Source organism: Macaca fascicularis, chromosome 9 (genome assembly GCF_037993035.2).
Source record: "Macaca fascicularis isolate 582-1 chromosome 9, T2T-MFA8v1.1".
Lineage (NCBI taxonomy): Eukaryota > Metazoa > Chordata > Mammalia > Primates > Cercopithecidae > Macaca > Macaca fascicularis.
Window position 1 is genome coordinate 26,802,513 of NC_088383.1, and position 21,748 is coordinate 26,824,260.

General features: G+C 35.3%; 1 protein-coding gene across 5 annotated transcripts in view; it reads left to right on the plus strand.

Annotated features, from left to right (window-relative positions):
* MYO3A (myosin IIIA) overlaps nt 1-21,748 on the plus strand; it is a 272,505-nt gene that overhangs the window by 71,002 nt on the left and 179,755 nt on the right. For 4 of the 5 annotated variants that reach the window (XM_065520424.1, XM_045399709.2, XM_074001254.1 and 1 more), the window contains exons 7-10: nt 10,765-10,841; nt 15,035-15,180; nt 17,529-17,594; nt 19,855-20,010. In XM_065520424.1, the coding sequence (XP_065376496.1) occupies nt 10,765-10,841; nt 15,035-15,180; nt 17,529-17,594; nt 19,855-20,010 (445 nt within the window). The remainder of the gene's footprint in view (nt 1-10,764; nt 10,842-15,034; nt 15,181-17,528; nt 17,595-19,854; nt 20,011-21,748) is intronic. The other variant, XM_065520426.1, reaches the window with a different exon arrangement.

Sequence of the window (21,748 nt, forward strand, 5' to 3'; positions counted from 1 at the left end):
AGTTTTCTCCAACACCCTGCACTTCATTTAGCTAACCAGTTGTCAGACTTTATTGTAATCATATTTCATTTGAGTGCTTTCTCTGCTAAGCTATAGATTTCTCTGTCTGGTCTATGACTTTGTCACTTTGTCCCTAGAACCAAGTACAGTGCTAACATTTTGAAAGTACTTAATAAATGAATGAATGAAGGAGAGGGAAGACTTGCCATATAATTGTGTGACAATGAGAAAGTCACACAGAATCTGCAAGGGCATCAACCTGCGCATCTACAAGTGTGAAAAAGTCTCTACCTCCTAGGACTGGTTGCTGTGAAGAGTAAATGGGATGCCAGAGACAAACTACTTAGTATAATTACTGATACTTTGTCATTCCGAAAATCTGAACTGTTACCGTTATTATGAGATAATATTCCTACTTAGCCTATAGCTCAGTGCTGTACACATAGTAGGTGTTTAATAAATAGTTGCTAAATAATGAAAATCTGAGTTTCCAAAAGAGGTGCCTCTATGTTTCCCGAAAAGAAAACAATAACCCCCTGCTAGAATAAATTCAGTATTACCTTAAATATGAAGCTACCTCATTACACTAAAAGTAAGATTCAGTTTGCTAATGCTCGTTATGAATACGGCCTTTAAGAAAACCTTTTAGTTTTTGTTAAGTGGGGTATTCTTTTACAAAACATCACCAGACACCTCAGAGAGCAAAATGACAAGTGAGGTTATAAATATTATTAATGAAATGTATTAGCCATCACTGGTATATGATCAATCAATAAATAATATGACTTCCCAGGAGATGCATCCCTTCAGGCAAGTGAACTAATGTCTGAAAAAAACAATCTTTATCTTGAATAGAAAATGAAAGAGACTAAATTTAAAGGACAGCCCTCAGTTCTCATTTCTGCGGATTTCTCTCTGGGGAACTTCATTTCTAATAGGATACTTAACATTTCAATACAAAAGTACAGAATGTACTTTTTGTGATTTATTTAGACCTCATTCTTATGACAGAATAGTTTATGGTTTTAAATCTCTTATTACCCACATGCCCAATTTTAGACCAAATCCCCAATGCATAATGTAGGTCAAAGAGAAGTTGTGATTTGTTTATTAATAACCCACTTTTTAGCACCAAGTGAGTCAGTACACCCGAACTTAAAAACTATGAAGTGCCCTTCAATCCTTCCTTTCTTTCTGAATAATTTGGAACAAAAGCCATTAGGTGGGAGAAGCAAGCGTGGGAGTCCAGGTGCAGCTCAGGAGGCAGTTTGGAGCCTGAGAGGGATGAGGAAGGTGTCTGCTGGCAGGGAGTGTTGGGTCCTCAAGTGGGATGAGAAGTGCATCCATGTAGGGTGATGGGGATGACCCTGTATGAGGAAGAACTTCCTGTAGATGAAAAAAGCATCTGCATAGGGGTCAGGGTGAAAAGACTGGTTGCCTAAAGGAGGCCTGATACCATCGGGAGATATACTGAGGACAACGGGAGGCAGGTTTCTTACTGTTAGAGAAAAGAATTATGGTGGTGTTGGATTGGAATTGGAGGTATCAATGTGAACTTACTGTTTTAATATATATAAACAGATACAAAAATAATCGTAATGTGAATGCGTGTGTGTATGTGTGTGTGTGTGTGTACATATTACCTAGCTAATTCTGCTAAGAGGGTGCATTAAGAGAGCACATCTAGCACCTAGCTTTTGGTTTTTAAATGTAATTCTCAACTAAAAGGAATCAAGGATTCTTGGAGAAAGGCTGATTTTAGGGCTCTGTGAGATGACCCTGGAACTTACTGTGCCCTCCAAATAAGGAAATACTCAAATAATGATGGAGACGTATCAGAGGCACACAGAAGCCAACTTGAATCTATTCTTACTCTCTAGATCTGGGACAATTTGAGCACCAAAATACTAATATTGCTGGTAATGATGGTAATTCACTGAATGCAATAAAAATTCCATTAATCCATACTGCCATAAATACATACATAATTAAATGAATGGGGAGAAGCAAAAGCTTTTCCTTGCAGAAGAATGCTGATGAGTAAAGATAGAAGAAATTGTGTAATTTTAAAATTAATCATTTGGTAACTGTCTATGTAATAATTAATTCATCCAAAAATTTCAATGGCTGCTAAAACTAGTGGGTTAAGTTTTGATTTGAAATAGGGTAGCTTAATTGTTTCAAAATATCTCTCCACAAAATACTAATTAATTACAAAAGAAAGAGGGAAAGATTACAGGGGGAAGACTGGCAGACACAACCATTAATCAAGTGCTCAAAGCAAACATAACTAGTAATGAGATGAATGCAAACCACACAGCACCTGAGAGGATGCAATGAGAAGACCTCAGCATCACTTCTGTGATGTGCCTGTCAAAAATAAAATCATGAGGGAAGATACAACAAACCCAAATTCAGGAACAGTCTGTAGAACAACTGGCCTGAAATCTTTAAAAAAAAAAAAAAAAAAGATGTTAAGTTCATGAAATTCAAGAAAAGATTGAAGAACTCCTTCAGATTGAAGGAGATTAGAAACTTGACAACTAAAAGTAACACATAATCCTGGATTAGATCATTTTGTTATAAAGGACATGTTTAGGACAGTTGATAAAATCTGAATGGGCTCTGTAGAATAGATGATAGAAGTGTATCAGCGTTAAAATTCCTGATTTTGAAGGTTGTGTACGGGAATATCCTTGTTTGTGGCAATTACAAACAAATATATAGGAGTGAAGGGGCATTATGTAGCCCACCTTACTCTCAGGTGTTTCAGGAAAGAAAGTACTTCATAGTTTTCTTGCCAACTTTTCTCTAAGGTTGAAATTATGTGTATGTGTGTATATATATAACATATATATGTAATACATATTAGTTGAATGTTATGAATCTTGAAAATTTAAGAGCTAGTGCTTTATAGAGTGAAATGATACACTGAAAAAAAAAACTAGAAGGAAAACCATTTTAAAAGTTGGCAGAGTTTTGTTTTTTTTTTTTTTTTTTTTTTTTTTTTTTAATAAGTGAACACATTATTTCCATTATGGTTTATTGGCAGAGTTTTTGAATGCTCATACCTATATAACACATTAATATATTACTCATCCAGAATATGTTTTTGTACTTCGAGGAGGTGACTTTTACCTTATTTGAAAGGCAAGGTCTTTATAATTATTATATAAAGTTGAATCATGAATAAGTGGACTCTATTTTAGAGCTTTATGATTCAAGCAGAACCTGTGGGCTCAAGAGTTCTAAAACTGACCATTTTTCAAAGTTGAATTAAACTGTTTAACATTGTAGATACTGGTGTATGTTTTAGTCAACTATCTTTTAGTTGTAAGGACTAGACGCCCCAACTAGCTCCCCAAAAAAAAGGCCAAATACAAAAGGCAGTCTCACAAATGAGAGAGCAGGCCCAAGGGACTGGAACTGGGACAGGTAAGTGAAAGGCAAGAGCGGAGACTGCTTGCTTCCTCCTACTCTTTCACTGGAGAAACAGTCTCTTCTCCCTACTCCTCAAGTGCGGGTATGTAGAGCAACCTCTGGAGGTTTTATGTTGCTACCAAGTTCACTCAAAAACAGAAGCCTCAGCCTCCCTTGTTTGACCTCAACACAGCTGTGGACATTTTAGTAAGAGCTACCAAGTGTGCTTCTCTATGATGTGATAACTTAAGGTGAACCAAGAGGACCTTACTTATATTTTAAGAATGACTTCTTTGCTTCTCAGTTCTTCTCATTGTAAAACAAGTGTTTGGAACTAGACCTAAAATATCTTAGTCTGCAGCTCTAAAATTTTAATCTCTGAAGAACTTTAAGTTAATAGAAATTTTGGTGGGCAGGAGAGAGGACAATGGAGGAGGTAAATGGGGCAAAAAGGAAACAGAAAAATAAGACAAGGTATCAGTGATGATAGTGTACCATGAATGAGAAGTATTCTGTATACTCTCTACAGCTAAGATCCAGTACTGGACATATGTACATATGTACATAGTCATCCAGGATTGAATCATGCAGACAGAGCTGGGTGCATAGTTCATATGTCCAAAGCCAAGAAGAATGCAGCAAACAGTGTGATGTTGAGATCTTTAAAGAAAGCCATTTAATTATCTTTATTATAAGATACAAACTAAGTCTTAAAGAAAGGAAAAGATCTAGAGCCAGGAAGACTGGAGAGAGGATGGACTTCGAAGAGAAATCACATGACTGTTGTTTGGAAAGGTGATTGGAGTGAGCCAGTTACCTTGAGTTGCTGTAGAGACTCATTGAATGTTAAAGCTGGAAAGATGCTTAAATATCATTTGGTATATTAAGTACAGGAACATCAAAAGATTTTTTTATCCTTGTTATATGCAAAATGTCTGAATATGAATTTCTTGATGTGAAAGTATATAGCATCCATGAGATGACTAAGTAGGTTTTTTGTTTGTTTGTTTGTTTGTTTTGATGGAGTGTTGCTCTGTTGCCCAGGCTGGAGTGCAGTGGTGTGATTTTGGCTCACTGCAACCTCTGCCTCCCAGGTTCAAGTGATTCTTCTGCCTCGGCCTCCCAAATAGCTGCGACTACAGGCACGTGCCACCAAGCCCAGCTAATTTTTGTATTTTTAGTAGAGACAGAGTTTCACCATATTGGCCAGGCTGGTCTTGAACTCCTGACCTCGCAATCCGCCTGCCTTGGCGTCCCAAAGTACTGGGATTACAGACATGAGCCACCGCACCCCGCCAAGATTCCCTAAGTAGTTTTTAATCTAAAAGTAATAAAGAATCGTTTATTTATTCCAGTCCCCTAAATTAAACAATGAGAAAACAAGAGCCTACAGAAGGAAAATGACTTGCTGAAGGGCACACTTTAATATTCCATTTGCTAGAGATTTACAACGGTTTTGAAATATACTAACTGAAGAGTTTTGCATATATTTGTTAAATACTATTTAATTAAATAAGATTGTCAACTATAGCATTCTGTTTACTTTGTGGATTATTTTTGTTTTTGTTCTTGAGATAGCATCTCACTCTGTCACCCAGGTCAGAGTACAGTGATGCAGTCTTTTGGCTCACTGTAACCTCTGCCTCCCTGGCCCAAGGGTCTATTTTCATATTAAAGATGATTATTTCTGGCCCAGGGTAGTGGCTCACACTTGTAATGCCAGCACTTTGGGAGGCAGAGGTGTGTGAATCGCTTGAGCCAAGGAGTTCAAGAACAGCCTGGGCAACATGATGAAACCCTGTCTCTACTAAAAATACAAAATAAAAGTCAGCTGGGTGTGGTAGTTTGCGCCTGTAGCACCAATTACTCGGGAGCCTGAGATGGAAGAATAACCTGAACTCAGGAAATCGAGGATACAGTGAGCTGTGATTGCACCACTGCAGTCTAGCCTGGGCGATGGAAGTGAGACCACGTCTAAAAAAATTTTTTTAAAAAGAAAAGATGATGATTTATATACTTAGTTTACATTATTTAAATAAAAACCATTTTGACAAACTAGAAAACGTAGAGGAAATGGACACATTCCTATAAGCATACAACCCACCTAGATTAAATCAGGAAGAAATGGAAACCTTAAACAAACCAGTAACAAACAGCAAGATTGAACTAGTAATTTTAAAACCGTCAACAAAAAAAGTCCAGGACCAGACGTATTCACTGAATTCTATCAGACATTCAAAGAAGAATTGATACAAATCCCACTGAAACTATTCCAAAAGACTGAGAAAGAAGGAATCCTCCCTAAATCATTCTATGAAGCTAGTATCACCCTGATACCAAAAGCTGGAAAGGACACAACTACAGACCAATTTCCCTAATGAACATTGATGCAAAAATCCTCAACCAAATACTAGCTAACTGAATCCAACAGCACATCAAGAAGGTAATTCATCATAAGCAAGTGGTTTTCATCCCAGGGATGCAGGGATAGTTTAACATATACAAGTCAATAACTGTAATGAATCACATAAACAGAATTAAAACCCAGAACCATATGATCATCTCAATAGATGCAGAAAAAGTATTTAACAAAATCCATCATCCCTTTATGATAAAAACTCTCAACAAACTAGGCGTGTAAGGCACCTATCTCAAAATAATAAAAGCCATCTATGACAAACACACAGCCACCATCATACTGAATGGGGAAAAGTTGAAACCTTTCCCCCTGAACAGGAACAAGACAAGTATGCCCACTTTCACTATCCCTATTCAACATAGTTCTGGAAGTGTAGAGCAATTAAGCAAGAGAAAGAAATAAAGGGCATCCAAATGGGAAAAGAGGAAGTCCAACTTGGCTGTTTGTGGATAATATGATTGTATACCTAGAAAATCCTAAAGACTCCTCCAAAAAACTTAGATTTGATAAATTAATTCAGTCGTCTTATCAGTAGCCCTACTACACCAAAATGACCAAGCTGAGAATCAAATTGAGGACTCAGTCCGTTTACAATAGCTGCAAACAAAATAAAAATACTCAGGAATATACTTAACTAAACAGGTGAAAGATCTCTACAAGGAGAACTACAAAACACTGCCAAAAGAAATCATAGGTGACACAAACAAATGGAAATGCATCTCACGCTCATGGATTGGAAGAATCAATATTGTCAGAAGGACCATACTGCCTGAAACAATCTACAGATTCAGTGCTATTCCCATCAAAATACCAATATTATTTTTCACAGAATTAGAAAAAATGATTCTAAAATTAATATGGAACCCAAAAGAGCCCAAATAGCCAAAGCAATCCTAAGCAAAAAACAAAACAATACCAAAAAAACTGAACAAAAACAAAAAAACAAATCAGGATGCATCACATTACTGGGCTTCAAATTATACTACAAGGCTGTAATTACCAAAACAGCATGGTACAGATATGAAAGTATGCACATAGACCAATGGAACAGAATAGAGAACTCAGAAACAAAGCCAAATACATACAGCCAACTGATCTTTGACAAAGCATACAAAAATATAAATTGGGAAACAGATACCCTATTTAATAAATGGTGCTGGCAAAACTGGCGAGCCACACGTAGAAGAATAAAACCAGAACTCTATCTCTCACCTTATACAAAAAGCAACTCATGATGGATCAAAGACTTAAATATAATACCTGAACCTATTAAAAATTCTAGGAGACAACATTGGAAAAACTTTTCTAGACATCGGCCTAGGCAAAGAATTCATGACTAAGACCCCAAAAGCAAATGCAACAACAACAAAAATAAATAAATGGGATCTAATTAACTAAAATTCTTCTGCACAGCAGAATAAATAATCAGCAGAATAAACAGACAAACCAAAGAATGGGAGATAATATTTGCAATCTATGCATCCAACAAAGGACTAATATCCTGAATCTACGAGGAGCTCAAATCACCAAGAAAAATAAAATAAGTCCATTAAAAAGTTGGCAAAGGACATGAATAGACATTTCTCAAAAGAAAATATATGAAGACCAACAAACATATGAAAAACTGTTCAACATCATTAATCATCAGGGAAATGCAAATTAAAACCACAATGAGATATACCACCATAATCCTGCAAGAATGGCCATTACTAAAAAGTCTGAATACAATAGATGTTGGCAGGGATATGGGGAAAAGGGAATACTTATACACTGCTGGTGAAAGTGTAAATTAGTACAACTTCTATTAAAAATAGTATGGAGATTCCTTAAAGAGCTATTAATAAAAGTAGATCTACCATTTGATCCAGCAATCCCACTACTGGATATCTACCCAAAGGAGAAGAAGTCATTAGATGAAAAAGACACTTGTACTTGTTTGTTTATAGCATCATAATTCACAATTTCAAAGATGTGGTACCAACCTAAATGCCCATCAGCTAATGAATGTATAAAGAAAATGTTCCATGTATGCACCATGGAATACTACTCAGCCATTAAAAGGAATAAAATAACGTCTTTTGCAACAACTTGGATGGAGCTGGAGGCCATTATGCTAAGTGAAGTACCACAGGAGTGGAGAACCAAAAACCAAATATTCTCACTTATAAGTGGGAGCTAAGCTATGAGTATGCAAAAGCATACAGAGTGATATAATAGACTTTAGAGACTCAGAAGAGAGTGAGCAGGAGCGGGGCTAGGGATAAGAAAACTGCACCTTAGGTACAACGTACACTACTCGGGTAGTGGGTGCACTAAAATCTCAGAATTTACCACTATATAATTCATTCATGTATCAAATAAACACTTGTACATCAAAAGTTATTGAAATAAAAAGAAAATAAAAAATAAAACCTATTTTAAACCGAGAGTTGTCTAACCAATGTGGAAGTCTTAGGCCTTTTAAAAATGTCAACTGTAGAACTGGGTTTTAAACTTCATATAACTTTCAGAAATGGGAGCGCAAAACTTTTGCTTGTTACTACACATCAATATAAAAGCCTTATTTAACTTTAAAAAATCCACCAATTTAAATATTAATCTGATTTCAAAATATTAATCTGATTTCAAAAACACCTTCACAGAAATATCCAGAATATAGTCTTACCAAATACCGTTTGACTTATGCAATAGGAAATGGGGTTGCCGTACAGCCATGGAACAGTCTAGGAAGCATTGTTGGATGACCTAAAATAGCCATGGCCCTCCCAAGTTGACACATAAAATTAACTATCACAGTGTCTTAACCTCATCAACAAAAGAATAATATTAGATGGTATAATACAATTTATGACCCCTTTATGTTAACAAAATTCTGTATTTTTATAGTTTCAGTTCTCATTCCTACAGTATTTTGTTATTAACAATGACAAAAACATATGCTTTTCTCCCTGCTCTATCGAGATGTCAAAGGTTATAGCAAATTGAATTCCCAGAAGTTGTCTGGTCTATTTGAGCCACGATGGAAAACACATATTTGATGTTTCTGCTGTCTTTCTAAGACCCTAAGAGTTTTCTTAACTACAAGAATAAAGCCTGCATGTTTCTCTCCCTAGAAATAGCATTTATGCAATAGGGAATGGAGTTGCTGTATAGCCATGGAATAGCCCAGGAAGCCTTGTTGGACAGAACTAAAATAGCCTGAAAATTCCCTAGCAAAGCAAAAGACTGAAGAAGCATTAACATAAACCCTAACCTCTATAATGTTCCTGTGGCTTTGACTTTTAATAGATTATTGCTCTTTCTATTAGCCTGTTTTCTGTTCAGCCTTTGTCCTTTTTGACCTCTTTTTCCTTTCCGTATCTTCTCATTATCCCAGCACTCTGCCTGGAATTTTCCACACATCAGCAGCTTCTCTCTTGAGTTGATTATGTAACTGTTTATCTTGGTGACTTATTCCTTTAGTTACTCTCTAGACAAGATGATTTTCCTAATCTTCTTTACTTCCTTGGGCTCCTTAACCTATACTTTGGATCCCTGTTGCCTTTAAATGCAATTTATGTCAATCATTTTAATAGAATTTTGCATTTTTCTGTCTTAGCTATTTTTCTTGTGGGAATTTACACTAAGTAAAAATGTCATTTGTCCTCAGGAGAGTGACTTTTCTTTCCAGCTTAAGTTTACTAACCTGAAAATGAGCAAGTTAGAATTTATGACCATTAAGTTATCTTCTAGCTATGAAGCTAGTTGATTGTGTTAGTTAAGTGATCTTGAAGTTTAACAGGCATTGCATAGCAGTTAAAAAACATGAAATTTAGTAAATTTCTTCCTCTGTCACTTGTTCATAGTTGGGCATGTGTCCTGTTTCTGATGTTACACTCCTCACTCTTCTGCCCAAGTATATTTCCAACACTGAAACACCCATTTGCTTGCATATGGCCTTTGAATTTCATGGTAAAAGTCAAATGCCATCTTGGAGAAATAAAATATATCTCCATTTTAAATCTTCATTAGTACGTCTCCTCTATTTGGCTTATAAGATAAGCAACCAAAGCCTAAAATGAATATGACTTTGGGGAGGCACTTTCCAAAGCAGGGAAATCAGGTAGAGAAAGCCCATGATTTGGGTTTAACCCATCAAGTCCACAGCAAGGTGAAGGGTAGGAGCTCTGTACAGTCAGATAACCAGAGGAGCAGGAGTGTGAAAATCAAGAAAAGAAACTGTACTCCTAATTCTCTTGAAGGTCAGTGAGGAGGGTATCTAACAAGGTGGAATTAATGGAATGACATGAATGAAATATTTGATTATACCTCTTTATTGTAGCCCTTCAGTCTGTAATCTCTCTAAAGGAAGAGAACTCGTTCTGTTAATAATGTTAGTTTAAATAGATATAGTTAATTTGAAACTTCCAGTCAGATAAGGTGTGATTTGTCTAGGGTTAGTAGATGGAAAATAATTTTATGAAGATTCACAAGTGACCTACTATGTGCATAACACCATATAGGACATTCTCAAACTTGCTGGAATTTGTCAGTGGGCAGGGACAGGAAGAGGGCAGGGAGGAAGCATGCCGTTCAAATAACAATTACATGCCAAAATATGTAAAATTGTTTACAATGTAGAAGATAGAAAGAAATAGGGATCAGTATAATTGGAGCAGATTAAAAGCCAGCATGGGGGAATTAAGACTTGAAATGGGGCTTTAGGAAGGAGCAGGATTTGGAGTTGAGAAAGAGAAAATAGGAGGACCATTCTGCTTTTTGGCTCTGCAGAAATCCTGATTTAGGATCCTTTAACGTGACGTTAAGGCCAGTGGCAGCTTTGAGGAAATAGAATTTTAATATTAGTTTGCAAAAAAGACTGTAGCAATTGAAATCTCTTTATATGAGTAATTAATGGAAAAAGTACATCTTGTCTCTTCCTCTAGGTGTATCTGCACAGCTTACCAGTACCCGGCACCGTCGGAACACATCCGTAGGAACACCGTTTTGGATGGCTCCTGAGGTCAGATAGAGTTTTGAGGCAGACAAACGTAATAGCTGATCCTGTCTGACTTTCCTTTTTATGTGTACTCTATCTCCGTAAGCATTTTGGAATATAACAGAAGAAACTCTCAGTTGTGTTATTTTCACCTGAGATTTTTACATGTGTGAGGAGGTACCTGGGAGGTGGTCAGTAAATGGGCTGTGAATGAACACATGAATCAGTGAAAGAGGGAATGAGTAAATCAGATGATGTAAAGAGAAACTACTTCCAGGTTTGTTTTTTCATTAAATTTAGGTGTTTACCGTGTCTCTGTACTAATGATATTTACATTATATTTTAAAATTATAATAGAAATATAATATTATGAGAACCCCTATCCTTTGTGGGAGCAGATTCAGGTCCATTAACCTATATGGCAGGTTCCTGTGTTGAGACACTCTGCCTAGGGGCTATGCTTAGCTTTAGTAAACTCTTTACATCATTACCTTTGGGACGTTGCAGATAAACTGCTAAAATAGTTGAGGTAAAAGGTTTTCAAGAGTCATCTTCTCCCCCCATCACTATTAATGATTTTAATCTTTTTATGTTTATCACTTATAATGGACCCTTATTTTTGAAGACTGTCTCTACAACTGTTGGGGAAAGTGCTGCTATTTATCTCCAGTTTTCTAGGGAGTGAAGGGAGGAGAAGTAATTAATATACTATATTAATATTTTCAGATCTTATAAATAAATTTGAAGATTAAATGCTGGTATGCTGTTTTTATTTGAATACTTGTTTAATTATTACTTGCAAAACAAGTTAAAATGTAAACTTAGTACAAAATATGGACAGAGGATGAAGTATTTTAAGAAACTTAAAAAAATCCACAATGGATTAAAAAAATTTTTTTAACAGGGAGCATATCTTAGAATAAAAATAGAAAGTATAGTCATATAAGCAAAACCAAAAATTGAATAAGAGAATCTCAAGAAAGTTTCTTTAGAGTTTGTTTTGATATATTACTAGTGTTTTTTAAACTTACAAAAAAATTACAAAAATGAGAAGTTAATAAAAACCTAGTTACAATACCAAATATTGCATTTTGTTTGCATATATTATTAATAGAATAAATAATATTACATATAATATTGTATAATATCCTAGCTTTATGGGTTTTGTATGTTTATTATAACAAGCCATTATTCAATATTTAAATTTCCATTTAGTAAAAACACTTATTAATATGCAATTATTAGACAGTCATTTTTCTGATGTCAGTTTTATTATTAATAAACCTATAGTAGCACAGTAGGGCTTGAAAGTTCTTTCTGGCTTAGCAAACTAATGGATATAATAGATATGAAAAAAGGTTGACTACATTTTTTTTCAAGCTGTCATGGAAATACGTGTTTGAGATTTTGTTCTTATTATATTCATCTCTCTGTAATAAGTATTTTCTAACCTTGAAGAATATATTTTAAATAATCAGCTTTCTAGTTAATCAAGATATTCCATATCTACCACTCTATGGTATTAATAGCAAATGTCTAAGAATTAGAAAGCAATAAGGTAAACAAATATATGTATATATTCACCATAATGGCATAGAAGTATTTCAGTGTTTTTAGACCCCAGGAGGCAAGGTTGTTCAAATCAATTATCACTTGAAAAGTGAAATTCTTGATTTGGCATGTTTAAATTAAATTCTATATCAAAAGTAGTATTTGCTGGTTACATAAAGACATCCTCTGCCAGGATGAAGGGAACAAGGGAATTAGCGACTGTAGTAGGTGACCATACAACTTATCATACAAACCAGGACACCTTGGAGAGTGAAAGGGGATGATATTTATTATGATTCTAGGACTACAAGCATTAAACAAGAATGTCCCAGGCAAACTGGGACATAAATTCACCTGAGCCTATGGGGAGATATCCTCTGACCACACATGTAAATTCATAAAATAATGTATTATCCTGAAAAATAATTTTCCTTAGGAAAAAAATGACGGGGCAAAAGACATTATTTTTAAGCTCTAGCAAACAAAGTTATATTAGACAACAGAATAAGAAATTCACATGAATGCATTTTTTAATGTTTAACAGCTTTAAAGAGGTATAACTATAGAATTAGGTCATTTAACATATACAACATTCTGATTTTTAATGTATATTCACAGGGTTGTGCAGTCATCATCACGATCATCAAAAACGTTTTTGCTCCCCCTCAAAGAAACCTAGTAGTCATTAGCATTCACTCCTCATCTTTGCCTAAGCCCCCTTACTCTAGGCAACCATTAATCTATTTTCTGTCTCTGTGGACTGGCCTTTTCTGGATATTTTAAATAAATTGAATCATACAATATATGGCCCTGTGTCTGGCTTCTTTTACCTAGTGTAATGTTTTCAGGGTCATCCATGTAGAAGTATGTATTAATGCATCACTCATTTTTAGAGTTGAATAATATTCCATTGTATGTATAGACCACATTATGTTTACCCATTTGTCAGTTGATGAATATTTGGGTGTTTATCACTTTTTGTTATTATGAGCAATATTGCTATGAATATTTGCCACATGGATTTTTAATGTAAAACTTAGGACTTTACTGTTTCCCTCAGTACTTCAGGCTATGATCTCTGATTTCAGCAGTTCACTCTCATGTGATATTGAAAAGACTTTCATAGAAAAGGTTAAGAAGCACTGTGTATGATGATGTCCCATCATACTAACTCTAAGTTGAGAAACTATTCTCTCTCTTTCTTTATATATAGACATACACATGCACATGCATAATTTATTTATATATGCATTTATTATTGTCCTTCAGGTACTTAGAAATGAATTGGTTAATGGTCTTCTTATTTTCCCATAAACTCGCCACCCACGCCAGAACCAGAATATTACCCATAGCATGCTCTGGCCTCTATCTCTTCATCTATTCCAACTCCTCACCTCCTCTCAAGACTGTCCTTTGCCCCATATGTTGTGTTTATCATTGCCTTCTTTTTATTTTTTTAATCACACTGATATGCTTATAACTAAACTGTTTCCTGTCATTGCCATTAGTGTCAGGTATTAATAAGGATTTATTTATGAAGGAGTCACCTTTCCTGGATGACATGTGTGTAAATGTTACCAACTGAATTCTAGTGTGCCCAGAGATGGATTTTTTAAATGTGTTAAGCCTGATGTTACGTGAAGTCAGAAGGTGAGATATCGTTTCCAAAAGGGCCTTAGATTTTTCACTTTGTATATCATTTTACAGTACTGTATTTAAATGACACAATTCTAATCTGCCATCATTCCAAAATTATTTTTTATTTTTCTTGTGGGTTGGCATGCACAAAACATAAAATTTTAAAAATGCAAAAAGATGATTCTTAGAATGTAAAGTTGGATTTCCTTTTTGTGTTTATTGATGTTAATAATTACCATTCACAATCAATCTGCATTTGTACTTAAACATTTACAACTAAATTGGGAAGTAATCAATGCAATAATTTCTCTATATAATACAATCTTATAATATTACAAAAACAAATTCCTCTTTTTTTCTTGTCTCTCAATTACATCTTTTGATTACTGACATGTTTTTAAACCTGGTTGCAGTTTTACAATTTAGGGTGGCCTCAGATAGGCTGTTGGTAAAACTACATCAAGGTTTATTTTTATTCGGTTTTCTTTTATTAGTGTCTTAAAGCTTTTGCATTCCTCCAAACTTGTCTTATTCCTCCCTTAGGTAGCCTTGCCTTCTAGTTGCCAGTAGAGATCAAGGCCATCTAACTAGACAGCCCTCAAGCATGTTTACCTTTATTTCCTCCACTTTTAATTCTTCAAAAACATAGCCCTCATCTTTTCATTCCCTCAATAGATATTTATTGAGTGACTACCGCTGCCCAAACTTTAGTTGTGCATTTGATCCCATCCCTTTCCATTTGGGACACGATTTCTTTCCTCTTTTTGTTCTATATTTTCAAAAATATTTTTCATAGACTTCTTCCCTTATATTTGTAAACCTCCTAAGGTATTATCTGTTCCCAGAACAAAAATACTATTACTAATAATAATTTAATCTTTTATTCTCCTCCTAAGTTACTGCCTTCGTCTTTTCTTATAGCTGTCAAACTTCACCAGTTTAAATACTTAATGCTTTGTTCTAAGTATTTTATTACATGCTTGTTAAGGTCACAAAGTTCACCTTTTGGTGGTGTGGTTTTCTACTAGGTGATTGCGTGTGAACAGCAATTGGATACCACTTATGATGCCAGATGTGACACTTGGTCCCTGGGTATAACGGCCATTGAGTTGGGTGATGGAGATCCTCCACTAGCTGACCTGCATCCCATGAGAGCACTCTTCAAAATACCAAGGTCAGATGACTAACATTGGGTCCAGTATCTGCAGCCTGTTGTTCTTCCTCCAGCCACTGAGTGTTCATCATGCTCTTCATGGAGATGTTCAGATACAGTCCAACAAGTTGGGAGCAGAAGAGCCTGGAATATTATTCTGCTTCTTCTGAGACATTGTATTTGTTCAGTAGTTGCATTTCCCTGGTCTAAGTAAAAGAGCTTTCTCTTGATACGGTGTGTCTTTCTCTCTTTTGCTAAGATTTGATCTCAGAAAATAGCGGTTCCTCTCACTCTTTTTCAATTCCTCAATGAGTCAGTGAGGCATCAGAGTCCATAGCCTGTGCAAGTGTTTTGCTTTGCTTTACCTACCAATCTAGTAATATTTTACTACTTGCTAAGATTTCCCTTCGTTCAGAACTTTAAAATAATATTATTAAGAAAATTATATATAAAATTTATCCAGAAAATAATGATTTTAAACATGTTAATATTTTGAATATGTTAATATAAAACAATAAATTTAGAAGAATAACTTCTTTTGGTGCCATGAAAGCACTTGACTATTTATGTACCCCCCACCCCTTCATGTGTGTATCAACAGATTTTCCCCTACTATCCTATTAACTAATTTCTTTAAATACTATTTTCTATGAGTGGTAGTTAGTCCCTAGATGTTTCAGATAACTAATGTGAAAAGACTGCCTATAATTATTAAAGGTGTTATTTTTAAATATATTTTTAAGGATTTTGCCTTAATTATAATGCAGTGCACACCCAGAGCCTGTGATGACAGGGATCCGAAACATTAGAATATTTGGCATCTAACTAAATTATTATAAGACCAAAACGTTTGAATTCATTTTTGCCTTTGAATTTCTTGTCCTATCTATATGTTCCAAATTATAATACCTTGGCTATATATCATCCTTTACATACTGCTTATTTTGTAAGTGGAGAAACAACATTACAGAAAATAATGAAAAACCTTCTGTATACTAAATCCAAGACATTTCATTAATTTTGAAGAAAGCAGGAAAAAAATCTGTAGTTTCTAACTCCTATTGTCATTCAGTATGTAAGGTGAAGTTGTGTACTGCCTTAGCTGCTTTAATTGTGGATTAAGCCATCATATTTAGTCTGATGTTATTACTCTTGGTGATAATGCCACATGAAGGAAGGATGACACTGTTGATAGATATTGTACTTAGGTAACAGGCAATGTGCAAAGTAATTCTAGGAACTGCATCATCTTGGTTATTTCTTAATTATGTCTACCACCAGTGGACTTCCAAGAATACTGACTATGGTAATATGGAGAAAAAGAGGATCTGAAAAGCTACCCAGTTCTGAGTGTTCCGAAATAATCCACACTTTGTTATTCAAAGCAAGCCAATAAATCTCATAAAAGGACATTTTTAGGAGGACAAGAAACAAAACAACATTTCTGCAGAAAAGAATTACTTCTTTTAATGTGCAAATCAGCAATCTTCAAATTGTCCTCAGGATTGTGAAATGAGCTTAGTCGTGATCTGGAGTAGATGAGTAGCTGCACTTTTCTTTAATGAGCCTGTACAAACTGTACATTAATTTCATTATAAGCTATTTAAGGAGTAATGCAGAACTGAAGACAAAGTATTTCCATTTCGCTAATGAAAACAAAGAGCTGTTAGAATTAACATAAAGCAGCACTTCAGCAAATTCGACTATCATGGTTGATCAATGTTGCTTGATTGCAGAGTTAGATCAGCCTCATTTTCAAGTGATGTTCCTTTGTATTCAACGAATGTGCCAAAAAATATATTTGTTCAGTTTAAACTGAAAGGAATTAATAAAATTGTTAAAGCTGTATTCACAGCTTTATCGCTAATAATATTTTTCAGTTCCTTAACACTTTGTAACATGTTTCCTGCTGTGTGTCCAGTAACAACAGAACAACTCATAAGGGCATTCTGCTGTGCCACTCCCTGGCACGCTTTCCTTCATATTCCAAACAGGCCACTTCTGTGTTCCCTGGATGTTCCTCAGAGACTTCATTGGGACTCATAGGAAAAAGAAACCTTTTCCCCTGCATCTATTGTTTCTGTTCTGTTAAGTATTGATGTTTCCCCCTAGAGCTAGGTAAAAGCAAGAAGACTCTTTAAAAGAAAAAAATCAGTAGTTGGAAAAATCAGGTCATATGTTAAGTGCTTTCAGAGAAACAAAGATTGTGTCATTTTTGTATAAAGAAAGGTAATGATTTATCTGTCTTAGAATTGGAAAAAGATGGAATCCTTGATTACAACTGGCAGAACCTGTGATTGCATTAGTCTATCTCATTTTGCACTGACTGACCAATACGCAGAATCCAACACTGATCCTTATTTTTCTAGGAATCCACCCCCAAAACTAAGGCAGCCTGAGCTATGGTCAGCAGAATTCAATGACTTCATAAGCAAGTGAGTAAAAAGAGTGTTTTAAAAAACCAAAGAAATTCCCTCCTGCTATAACTAAATCTCCTCCTATTTCTTCTTATCTGTTAAATGGCCCCAGATATTTCTATTATTTTCTTCAAAGGAAGCACCTATAGTGTCTTTTAAATGTTGGGCGAATTTATCATTGCTCAGATAATGGCCTTAGTGTCATGTTTATTCACTTATCAATAGCTATGCTTCTGTGGACCCTTTATAATCAATGGACATGTTCTTCTGTTCACCTGTGTTTTGCCTATGAGTGTCATTTCATATGAGATGGGTCTCAACATACTATTAGGTTTCGCTTCTTTATCCAACTTTATCGTCTGTGCCTTTTAATTGGGGCATTTAGCCTGTTTACATTCAATGTTAGTATTGGCATGTGTGGATTTGATCCTGTCATCATGTTGTTAGCTGGTTGTTATGCAGACTTGTTTGTGTGGCTGCTTATGGTGCCACTGGTCTATGTACCTAACTGTGTTTTTGTAGTGGCCAGTCATGGCCTTTGCTTTCCATATTTAGCACTCCCTTCAGGACCTGTTCTAAGGCAGGCCTGGTTGTAATGAATTCCCTTCACATTTGCTTGTCTGAAAAGGATCATATTTCTCCTTTGCTTATGGAACTGTAGATGCTTCCACACAAATCCTCAATGGAACTTAGTGTCTAATGTATTTCTTGCAGTTTCCCCTCTGAGAAACATTTCCTGGTTTCTGCCAAGCAGTTAGTATTCTGTCCTGGTTGCTATTGGTTTGGTTTCTCTTCCTCTATTAACATTGCCAATTGTATTTAGCTTACCTGTTTTGACATCTTTCTCTTTAACTAGACAGTAAGCAACTCTAGGGCACTGAACGTGCCTTACTTGTCACTGTAACTCCAGAGTCTAGCAGAGTGCCTAGTACACATTAACGAGTTGATAAAGTTTTACATGAATAAAATAATTTCATATGTGACTCTTCTGAATACATACATACAATTACTACAGATGTCAGAAATTAATGCATTCTGTTAAACTAGAGGAAAACTAAGAGCACTTGTTCTTATTTTTTAGACATTGGCATTCTTATTCCTTAGCATATTTTAGCATTCCTGGGAAATATATTTTTGGTTAAGCTCAATGAAATAAATTGCCTAATTACTATAATACCTATTAGAAATGGCGCTGCTTAAGCCAAGGCATGAGTTTCATCTTTTTATGCTTTTTTCTTGTTTTTTAATATCCCCAAATGACAGCCCAATTTTCTCATAATTGTAGACTCTGTGAATTGCAGGGTTAAAGGGGTCTTGGAAAGTTGTACAGCCCAAGTTTATATCCAGAGGTTAAATCCTTCTCAAACATGTGCACTCAGTGGCTGCCCAATCAATACTTAAATATCTCCAGTCAAAATAATATTTCCCAGTTCAGCTCATTCTACTTTGATAAGCCTCACTCTTGAAAAGTTCTTCCTTAGACTGACCTGAAAGCTGTTTCTCTCTTGATTCCACCAACCAGTTCTGGGTCTTTTACCCCTTGTGACCACTGAAAACTACTTGAGTCCTTCTTTTAAATATTCAAAGTCAGCTGTCACAGCTGGTTAAACATTCTACGTTTGTTCAAATGCTCCTCCTGTGCTGTTGTTTCAGGTGCTCTCACTAGCCCTGTCCTTTCTCAAGAATATGCTCTGGTTGAACCTATCAAGAGGTACAACATGCATTAGTACATCTGCTGTATGACCTCAAAAAATACCTATTGACATGGAATTTCAACATCCTTAGCTGAGTGGCCTTCTCAATTGGGTTACCAGTTTTATCACATAGAAAGAAACAGATCAATTGAGAAGCCTTTAAAAGCATTTATGAAAGGAAACTGCATTGTTTGTTTTATTTTTTAGATAAGCATTAAACTATAATGACTTCATTGTCGTTTATCTGCAGCTACTGACTTGTAAAGGAGACTTTGCAGTGGAGACATTTTAATTATCACTATGCAATAATCCTTGCTGGGAGAGGACAGAAGTGGTATTTAGTTGAAAGTTGGTATCACTGCAGCTTAATCACTCACAGATGTGTGCACTTTCACAAACATTTCATCACATTGCAGTTTGCTATTTTTGAGAGATTAAAAATTGCAATTAATATATTTTAAGCTTGGGCTGAGCATTTGTGAGGAGCATCACTCTTGTGTGTTAGATTAATTTTTAGGAATATGAAAAATAGTTTCAAAACTCTAACTTATCTAACAATTGCATGTTCTTTTTTGCCAGTGCAGGTGCTTGACTAAAGATTATGAAAAGCGTCCAACAGTGTCAGATCTTTTACAACATAAATTCATTACTCAAATTGAGGGCAAAGATGTGATGTTACAAAAACAATTAATGGAATTCATTGGCATCCATCAATGCATGGGAGGCACAGAAAAGGCCAGGTAATCAAATAATATCTTGATTCCAAAATCCAGAGATTATTGAAAGATTTTGAATAGTTTAATAATACATTAGTTTTTAAGCTGAATAAAAGTTGGAGGTAATGGGGACTTACATGAAAAGTGAATGTCACCTGTTGAATTGCATCTCAATATTAGTAAAATTACCGGCAACACTTTTATTTTTTTTGAAACGGAGTCTCACTCTGTCGCTCAGGCTGGAGTACAGAGGCACGATCTCAGCTCACCGCAACCTCCACCTTCTGGGTTCAAGCGATTCTCCTGCCTCAGCCTCCCAAGTAGCTGGGACTACAGGCCCCTGCCACCACACCTGGCTAATTTTTTGTATTTTTAGTAGAAACGGGGTTTCACTGTGTTAGCCAGTATGGTCTCGATCTCCTGACCTTGTGATCCGCCCGCCTTGGCCTCCCAAAGTGCTGGCATTACAGACGTGACAGGCAGCACTTTTTAAACAGGTTTTAAGAACAAAGAATGTAAACTTCAAAAGATCATTTTTGTGTTGGTATATGTTTTCTTGTATTTTCTGCTTTTCTATAAAGTAAGATATCTTAGATTTGGGATTAAAAAAACATAAAACTTGAAAGACCTTTTGGCACTATTATTTGTTCATTTTCCCTGGTTAAATTATATTTAAGATCATTTTAAATATCTTTGTACATCCTATTGGGATTTTAAACAGTATATAAGTTTATTTCAGGAAATTTAAAAGTCACAGAAAAATATACAATGGAAAATTAATCAAGTATAGCATTTTAATCTGTAACCTTTTAATATCTTCTTTTTGGGTATACTTTTTTTTTTTTTTTGAGACAGGGTCTCACTTTGTCACCCAGGCTGGAGTGCAGTGGCACCATCTCTGATCACTGTAGCCTCAACCTCCAGGGTTCAAGTGATCCTCTTTCTTCAGACCCCCCAAGTAGCTGGGACTATAGGTATGCACCACCATGCCTGGCTAATTTTTGTATTTTTAGTATAGACGGGGTTCTGCCATGTTGCCCAGGCTGGTCTTGAATTCCTGAGCTCAAGTGATCCACCTGTCTCAGCTTCCCAAAAGGCTAAAATTACAGGCATGAGCCACTGTGCCCAGCCAGACATTTTTAAACATTTTTAAAACAAAATTATAATAGTATTATATGTGTCCCAGAGACTGTCTACTTTCACTGAATAGTGAATATCCATATAATTAAACATTCTTCTAACACAAAATTTTAATGGCTAGATAACATTCCCTTGCCTGACAATTTAATGATTAATTTAAATAATTCCATACTTTTTGGCCGTTACTGTTTTTACTCTATCAAGTAACTGTGTAATGAACAGAGTTGTACATTAATCTCTTACTGTTTTCTTAAGATAAATTCCTATAGATGGTACTATTAAATCAAAAAATTATTAAAGTTAAATTTATAATTTCACTTTATTCTTGAGAATCATATTTGTTTCATCCCAGGAGCATATCACTATTTAAGGAGTTGGAAGAAGAGAATAGGACATTACTTATTTGAATTCCTGTTGTGAATGTACACATTTAGTTCCCATTTGTTTAATGCCTGCTATGTGCCAGATTTTATGTTAGGACTTTTATTATGTTATCTCATGTGATTTTACAACAAATCTGAGGAAAATATTTTATGATAACCCATTTTCACAGCTGAAAAAAATTGAAGTTGGCAGAGGTTAATTAACTTGCACAAGGCTGCACAGGAAATAAATGACTTAG